We start from the raw sequence: 9429 nt of genomic DNA on the forward strand, positions 1-9429 counted from the left end.
GAACACAAAAAGGTTCAAATTTGATCTTATTGTAATACTTTCTTTATCCAGTATTTTTCTTATATTGAAATGCGTGCAGTTGTTGCCTCACAAGCTATCTCTATGTTTCATACAAATTGTTACCGCAACAGATTGATTTCTTTTATTTTAGAACCGTCGTTGTACAGCATACCCTATTCTGCATTTACTACTACCAATGTTAAACTCAGTAGTCAAGTAATTTTGAACCCAATCCCGAAGACAAGGGAACTCCTGGATCAATATCCCCAGAGTTTTGAATTGTTATTGGAACTTAGAGGAATTTGTGTCCCAGTCAGATTTAAAGTAGTCACCATTTAATGTACGGGTATTTTTTTGTCGGTAGTATTCGAACTCCCGTTTTATCGAACGCGAGTCCAATGTCCTACCAATCAAGCTGTTCCGATCTCAGAGTGATTTATTAAAAATATTTCACATTTTCTCAAGTTCGTATATTTACATAACACAATTTGCTTCAGTGAGATTCTGATTCATTTCAAGAAAGGCGCCTTCAGCCAATACATGAAGTTAGAAGCAACCGCAAAAAAGATTTTAAACCGCACTTGAGAGTAAACAAAAAATTGCAATCTTTCTCTGAAAAAATTTCTGCTGATATACTTGGCTACTAGTACATCACGAATTTTGGAGTTTTAATCATTAATTTGTCTCAAAATATGTATTTATTCAAGCAATTCTCTTTAAGACAAATTCTTTTTTAAAGAAATGGTAGTTCAAAGATAAATATTTTAATTAAATATTGTCCTTGTATTGGTTATTTAAATTAAATACCGACATTAAGTAAAACTGAACTAGTGCTGAAATTTCAAATGTGTCCTTCTAAGCAATGAAATTTCTTGAGAAAATATTGAATTTTGATTTCTGAATACTTTCAACCTTTAATATTTCAATGAAGTTTGCAACATTTTCTTGCATTTTAAAGTTTTATAAATTTTAATTAAAATGTAATATATTTTAAATTAAATTTCATTTTTCTTACGTTTTTTCCAAAAATGGCTCACAAATATCAAACAGTAACGCCTACTTCTTCCAAGGTAAGAACAACTTCCATACGGTAATGATGATCTTAATTAAAACGGCGAGCAATGTGAATAAACTTTGATTTTCAAAAGTATAATGTAGCTCGCAAGATTAAAACTTTTAAATATTTTTGAAACTCCCGAACATTTTGAGCATTCTCTCTTATGTACGCGTTCACAACGAAACGGATAATATGAAATATCTTAGCAGTATCTGGCTATCATAGAGCGTTCTATATCGTCAATGCATGCCATTGTGTTGTCCCTGCATTGTCATTAATAAAAGATAATGGATAAAAGTCTCTTAAAAATAGGATCTTAATCAATTTTCAACAATGTATCAAAAAGCGACTATATTATTACACTATTAAAATATCTACCAGTATTTAACATTATTAAATTCAATAAATATTTATAAATATTATTGTATCCGTGACGAACCACACAGTTCAAAACTAAAGCTGTCTGCGCTACTTTTTATGTGCTGTGCGGATGGTAAAAAGATGAGATATTTAGATGTTAGTTAACGAGTCGATTGAATTTTCTGAAAGCGAAAGAAAATTAACGTACTTTTACAGAACACTTACTTGGTTATACAACTAGCTTCCGATGTGCTCCATCACCTCCACACGGTCTATTATAAGTAGTCCGCGCAGACTATTTAAAAAGTGACCCAGTTGTGTGCATGAACACAAAACCTTTTATAAACGTAATTGAGTACATATTTTTAACCTTTACTATTTCAATGAAGTTTGTAAGATTTTCATGTATTTTAAAGTTTTATACATTTTAATCAAAATTTAACACATTTTTAAATTAAAATTGCGTTTTTTTTCTTACGTTTTTTTAATGAAATTTAAGGTTACTTTGAATTCCCTTGAAAATCGTTACTTTTTTGTTTTGCACTTGTACTTTTTACTCATTACATTTTAAAATCAAAATTTTTTCCTTTTTTCTCGTTACTTTTGCCTAAAGTACTTGTATTTTTGCTTGTTACTTTTTAAAAGTAACGTACCATAAGATAGTATACCTAGTTTGTTTACGCAATAATGCTGTTTTGAGATACATTAATTAAAAAATGCAGATTTTTCATTTTTTGAAACTTTGAATGGCTATATATACTAAAACAGAGTTACCACTGTCTGGAAACTTTTTTTATTAGTAGTAAAAGGGAGATAAATTTAGAGGTTCTAAGCAACAAATAAAACTGAATGTAAAGGAAATATATAATAAGAAAAATATTTTGTAATTCTCAACTCAAAGTTAAACCTACACTTTTTTCAGCCGTCTTAAAAATTTTTAAAAATGATACCATTGATTTTGTTCTTAGTAAATACACTTTATTCTAAACTTGTTTTGCTTTTTGTAGAAAAATGATTGTGACTTTGTTTCAGTATTAAATTGACTAAAATTGACTTTGCTTTTAGTAGATACATTTAGTTTGCGATAGTAGATACATTTAGCTGAAAGATGGTAGGGTTAGTTTTTTTGAGCGACAATGTCGTTTGGCGATAAACTAATAAAAAAAGTTAGATTTGGGATTTTTTGAAAATTTTAATAGCTATGTCTAGTTAAAGCATTAATATCACAGGAAAGTGTTCAGTCACAAAGCTTATCCTAATAGTGATTTTCAATATTCAGTGGGGGAAAAAACTTTTGGGGTAGCTGTAGTTTAACAAAGATTTTCATGCAGGAAATCGCTATCAACTGAATTTTTCACTAACTTTGTTTAAGCATAATTCTAATAAGTATCAATGTATCCATGGAAACGAGTGTATGCCCATAACTAAGTATCGGTATAGTAATAATATAGCTAAGCAATAAGATATAATAATAGTATAACTTGTACAATAATAATATAGCTTGTTACTTTCTTTAACCCCTTGGGGACGGTTGATTCAGAAAAGCATTCGTACAAAATCAGAATCAAGTTGTAATTAAATAAAAAACGGTAACTTAAATGTAGTCGTTACTAATTTGACAGACTTACTTTGCTTTTACTTTAATTATTGTTAGTTTAATCATATATATAATCAATATTAATTCAAAGTATAATTAAATAGTTTTATTTCGAATAAAGTAATGGCGAATTAAATAAATCAAACAATTATAACTCCTCCCACAAATAAACTGCTAAAGAATTACTTTGATTACCAGTTTTATCTTTTTACCCTGATTGATACGGTTTTATGCTGGCACGTATTTGTGATAGTCGGCTCGAAAGGGTTAAATAAACCCCTTGAAACATATTTCACTTTTAAAGAAAGGATCTTGAACTTTGAAATTTTCTACAAAGAGGAAAGTTTTTTTAAGGGCTTAAACTTGCACAATTTTTATTTTTCATAATCTACTTCAATATAAAAAAAATTAAGCCAATAAAACAATACAGATATCATTTACAGCTACAGCTACATTGTCCAGCGTTCTAAATTCGTTTCCGTTTTTCAAACTTTTCAATGAAAATTGTTCTGTTTTTGAATATTGTGTGACGTCACATTATTTTCATTTAGGCGAAGAGAGTGGGGCATTAGGAGAAATTTAATATCTATTTAAAAATAATTACTTTAATCAGGTGCTTTTTTTATTTAGCTATTAGTTAACGTTTCCGCAAAAAAGAATAATTTTAATCCGATTAGTTTTTTCTTTACATTGTAACATTGTAAATATGAGCAATTTAATTGCTTCAAAACTAATCCAAATTTTCGCAAAGTTAGACGTCTTATTCATTTTCAGACTTAAGAGTAAGAAACAGTGTAGGCGGAATTGAAGCTTTCATCAAGGGGCCTCCACACTCATGCATGATTGTCATTACTGCCCAAATTAAGTCTGAGTTTATCATTAAAGACGACCTGTTTCCATTCAATTGCAATCCAATCCCATCTAGAGCAACACATTTCAAACGGAGATAGCAATCCTGCCCAGCTGGGTGACAGCACTCCTCTTCTGCAGCTGGTGTGATGGAATAGTCACCGCTATTCACGTTCCCCATTACTAATGATGCGCAGTGACACGGCAGTCGTCCATCGGTGGCTAGTAACATCCTTCAGCCACATGTTATGCGTTACCACGAATAACAGAGCCACTAAGAGAGATTTATAAACAATATCACACTCAGCTGCAGACATCACGGGTGTTTCATAAATGCTTCCGCCACATTNTTTTGTTTTTAATTATTATAATGTTAGTTATTTAATAATTAACAGTTTGCACTAAGTCACCCCATCTGACGGTGATTGTGGAGATTTAGGCGAAGAGAGCAGGGCTTAAAGCCCATATATATCGAGACGGAAAAGAATAAAAACTGGTAACTAATAAATTTCATTTTTTAGTTTTTTTTCGAGAATAATAAAAATCTATAACTACCAATTGTTTTTAACAGATACAATTTTTATGATGAATTGCTTCAACGAAGTGAAAAATCTCGTTACAGTGAATTGTTATTGTTGAAAATAGATGAACTCAAGATGATCAATAGATGATCAAGGTATTACCAGTGCCAGGTATCCACGCTCGACTATTCAGCTTCAGATGTTGTCTCCAATGTCAATATCATCAGTAAATCAATCTGCTTGAATGAATGCTGGTGTGACCCATAAACGCCGGGGTCCAACATGGAAAAGTCTTATCAATTGAGATAGCAAATCATGCATAATTTTTTTGTTTTTAATTATTATAATGTTAGTTATTTAATAATTANAGAAGATGATTTTACTTCGATTAGTTTTTTCTTTACATTGTAACATCGTAAATATGAGCAATTTAATTGCTTCAAAACTAATTCAAATTTTCGCAAAGTTAGACGTCTTATTCATTTTCAGACTTAAGAGTACGAAACAGTGTAGGCGGAATTGAAGCTTTCATGAAGGGGCCTCCACACTCATGCATGATTGTCATTACTGCCCAAATTAAGTCTGAGTTTATCATTAAAGACGACCTGTTTCCATTCAATTGCAATCCAATCCCATCTAGAGCAACACATTTCAAACGGAGATAGCAATCCTGCCCAGCTGGGTGACAGCACTCCTCTTCTGCAGCTGGTGTGATGGAATAGTCACCGCTATTCACGTTCCCCATTACTAATGATGCGCAGTGACACGGCAGTCGTCCATCGGTGGCTAGTAACATCCTTCAGCCACATGTTATGCGTTACCACGAATAACAGAGCCACTAAGAGCGATTTATAAACAATATCACACTCAACTGCAGACATCACGGGTGTTTCATAAATGCTGCCGCCACATTACCATTCTATCATGGCTTGCTCGATCCCCAAATTTGCCATCAAACGAATATATCTAGGAAAACCTGAAACGGCCAGTTGGACAGCCTCCGAGTTTAGTCGATTTAGAGGTGTTTTTACAGAACTGTGGAACGAGATGCAGCAGGTCATCATTAGTGACTTCCAAAAACTTTGCTATCACTTGAATAAAATTTCTTAAGAGACCTTCTAAGTTGGCCGCCCTGAGTACTTCAAGTTTTTAACTTAATTATTAATTCTCCACCACTCGTAATCTTTCTAAATCTTTGACAGTATCCTATTTTCAGTGTGAGACATATTTCTTTTCTTTTTTTTTGCAGTTCTAATAAGAATGCAAGTTTTTTTTCTTCCGATAGTGGAGGCGCAACTGCAAATAAAACAAAAATTAACTGGTTGTTCATGATGTAAATTACATATGATCTTCGTCATTGAGAGATAAAAAAAGGCATAGATATATAAGAAATTTATTAAAATATTTAATATCGATATAATAAAAAAATATCGTTCATCATTTAAAAAAAAATAAAAATTCTGAAATTTCCCCCCTATTTTAAGATATTTGTTATTCAGTTTTCATACAAATGCGAATTATTTCTATTTACGAAAGAGAGCAATGATGACTCAGAGGATAGAGGGTTCACCTTCCAATGAGGTCAACCGAGTTCGAATCCCAGCGATGGTTGGTCGAGACGAATTCCGCACCAGGTTTGCACCGACCACAACGCTGACGTAAAATATCCTCAGTGGCTAGCGGATCCTGGGTTAGAGTCCCCTTGCTAGTGCTAACCGTGGGTGGTTTTCGTGGTTTTTCCTCTCCATGCAAATTACCTCCAATATTCCTCCTCAAAGGGAAATTTCCTCCAATACTTGATCCTTCAGTTCCTTTGTCTTCTGGATTGGGTTCAAAATTACAAGGCAACGGAGTTAAGCATTAGTAGTCGTAATCACTAAGAATTGAAAACATATGTACAATAGGCTTTTAGGCTTTCTGAAAGTGTTTTTAATTGTTGATTAAATTTTTACGAAACGCCAACAGACAATCTCAATTTCATTGACTCTACCCTACCACTTAAGAAAACACCACTTTGTAAAGTGTTAAAGTAAGCAGGTATGCTTACGTTTTTACATTTAATCGATATTTATTTTTTCGTCTGTGAGTTTTACGCTGGATATACTATAAAACGTGAGCTTGAGAAAATTAACTCAACAAAAATTGCGTGCTTCAAATGGCTTCAAATTAAAATGCCATTTAAGAAAATGAGGCAGCTAGTGCTGGAGGTACAGGGGCAGCTAGTGGAGGTTATGGCCAAGGATTAGGTCAAGGATATAGTACTGGATCTATCTAGTGCAGGAGCAGGAGGTTTCAGTCATGCATCAGGACAAAGCTACGTTGCTGGTGCTGTAAGATACGGAGAAGGAACAGGTAAAGCTTATGGTGCTAGTTCTGGATCTGCAGCAGCTACTTCAGGTGGTTATGCACAGGGTTATGGAGCTGCTGTAGGTGGTTATGGTCAAGGAGCTGAACAAGGCTATGGCGCTGTTGCACGATCTGGAGCAGGTGACTATCTTAACGAAACTTATTGTTCTTTTTCCCAACATTTCTAGTAGATTTCTGTTTGAATAACAAAAAAAATTAATACTTCAACTCAATTTTCGTATCTTAAATATTCAGATAATGTGTAAATAATATGAAGTCGATATTTTCTAGTAATTCGAAGGCATTCAAAATACCTGGACTGAGGTCCGATTAACCTTCCGTTAGTCGCGCACTTGTTTCCGACATGGTTAATCGCGTTGCACCTATGAGGTGTTTCTGATTTTTTGAAAGCCAAATGAAATTTAGTCTAGTTTAAATAGTTAATTGTTACCAATTTAAGACTCTTTAGAGAGATAAATATCAAAAAACTTATTTAGCGAAGTACCGAAGATAAATTTTTCTTGCTCCCGCGTCGGATCTCTTCCTCCATCACAAGATGTTCAACCAATTGACGCAAGAAGGTTGTGCTGTTTTTTACTCCGTAACCATTTTCTGTGAATGTAACTTGACCATTTATACCTGCTACGTTGAGAAGGACAGAAAATGAGATAAAATATATATATTNTACGCTGGATATACTATAAAACGCGAGCTTGAGAAAATTAACTCAACAAAAAATGCGTGCTTCAAATGGCTTCAAATTAAAATGCCATTTAAGAAAATGAGGCAGCTAGTGCTGGAGGTACAGGGGCAGTTAGTGGAGGTTATGGCCAAGGATTTGGTCAAGGATATAGTACTGGATCTGGTGCAGGAGCAGGAGGTTTCAGTCATGCATCAGGACAAAGCTACGTTACTGGTGCTGTAAGATACGGAGAAGGAACAGGTAAAGCTTATGCTGCTAGTTCTGGATCTGCAGCAGCTACTTCATGTGGTTATGCACAGGGTTATGGAGCTGCTGTAGGTGGTTATGGTCAAGAAGCTTAACAAGGCTATGGCACTGTTGCACGATCTGGAGTCGCTGCTGGAGCAGGTGACTATCTTAACGAAACTTATTGTTCTTTTTCCCAACATTCCTAGTAGATTTCTGCTTGAATAACAAAAAAAATAATACTTCAACTTAATTTTTGTATCTTAAATATTCAGATAATGTGTAAATAATATGAAATCGATATTTTCTAGTAATTCGAAGGCATGAGAAGGCATTCAAAATACCTGGACTGAGGTCCGATTAATATAAGTTTTTATAAGTTCATACTTATCTTAATACTTCCTAAGAATTTTAGTTTTATCGATTGGTTTTGAGATTATCTGCATGAGTTTATTTATTCGCATAGTTAAACCTATTTTTTATAACTTAAATCTTTGGAAACAATTCAATTAGGTTAATATCTTGAATCTGCTTTATTTGCAATATTACTTTTAAATATACCATTTTATGAATGTTACGTTCTCATAACTTTTTACGCATATTACAATATTTTTATTTTTTCTAACCCTCTGATAAAATATATTATCAAATATTGCTGCTTTGTTGACCAACGTTTCTTCTTTTCTTGTATAGCCTACACAGTTGACTGCGCAAACGAAATTCTCTACTCAAGCAAAAATAAGCACTTGTTAACTTTTCTGATTTTTTGACCTTTAGTTTTGAATCCAAGTTTTTTTATTTTTATTAAAGATTTCATAATTAAATAGTTTGATGCCGAGATAACGCAATAGTTGGGGTAATTTTTTCCCCATTTTTATTAAATTAAATAAAACAAGCATAAAAAATCACTATTTTTACTAATTCCCCTCAGTTATTCAATGTATTTACGACACGTTTTTATTTGAGAGTACAATAATACCTAATAGTACCTAACCAGTGTTCTTTGATAATATTTTTCCGATTATGAGTTTGCTAGTTAGGCTACTCCATTTTTCAGAATTTTCAAAATTAGAAACGATTATAAGAAATTGACTTGCTGCATGAAAGAAAAAAATAATAATGAGCATTTCTATTTAATCTATTAGACCAGTGATTCCAAATTTTTTACGGCTACGGAACCCTAAATAATCTACCTTCTTACCACGGAACCCTAAATAATCCACCTTCTTTCCACGGAACCCTAAATAATCTGCCTTCTTTCCACGGAACACTAAATAACCTACCTTCTTTCCACGGAACCCTGACCTTCTAAATAAAGTTCATTAAATTAATGTGAAAGCTATAACCTATGAAAGACTATATTTAAAATATCTAATTGAAAGAATGAAGACTGTATCATTAATTGTTTATCATTAATAATCGGAAATTAGGTTTTATTTCCGACAGCTAAACTTCCAGTCTTTGTGCTATACCTAGTCTAATTATGAATTTGTTTCTGGTGCATTTACATAAACTGAAAATGAATAAATTATGCCATATTTTGGTTTACTTCGATATAAAAAGCTAAAAGAACTGCTATAAACGTTGAAAATGATTATTAAGGAAATATATTTCTTTAATAACGAATTTAATTATTTTATTTTGATTTGAAAAGAGTGATAGGAAGTACTAATGCAAGATTTTATAAATGCTTGTTCTTTTTATACTTTGTTATTGTTATGTGTTATTTTGTATAATATATTCTCCAGTAAAATCATATAGAATGATACAT

The 9429-nt window shown here is 32.6% G+C and overlaps 1 protein-coding gene across 1 annotated transcript; it reads left to right on the forward strand.

Moving 5' to 3' along the window:
- The first annotated feature begins 5929 nt into the window (after window positions 1-5929).
- LOC122272854 (keratin-associated protein 6-2-like) lies at window positions 5930-7774 on the forward strand. The gene is made up of 3 exons (XM_071185739.1): window positions 5930-6018; window positions 6660-6871; window positions 7509-7774. The coding sequence occupies exons 1-3, from the start codon at window positions 5930-5932 to the stop codon at window positions 7772-7774; spliced, it is 567 nt and encodes a 188-aa protein (XP_071041840.1).
- Window positions 7775-9429: the final 1655 nt, after the last annotated feature.

Source organism: Parasteatoda tepidariorum, chromosome 9, assembly GCF_043381705.1.
Source record: "Parasteatoda tepidariorum isolate YZ-2023 chromosome 9, CAS_Ptep_4.0, whole genome shotgun sequence".
Taxonomy (NCBI): Eukaryota; Metazoa; Arthropoda; class Arachnida; order Araneae; family Theridiidae; genus Parasteatoda; species Parasteatoda tepidariorum.

What these genes read in the sequence shown, in the direction of transcription:
- LOC122272854 (XM_071185739.1), top strand. Translation starts at nt 5,930, where the DNA reads ATGACTCAGAGGATAGAGGGTTCACCTTCCAATGAGGTCAACCGAGTT. An exon ending in CGAGACGAATTCCGCACCAG is followed by an intron (nt 6,019 to 6,659) that starts GTTTGCACCGAC and finishes GGATCTATCTAG; the next exon opens with TGCAGGAGCAGGAGGTTTCA. An exon ending in TGTTGCACGATCTGGAGCAG is followed by an intron (nt 6,872 to 7,508) that starts GTGACTATCTTA and finishes ATGCCATTTAAG; the next exon opens with AAAATGAGGCAGCTAGTGCT.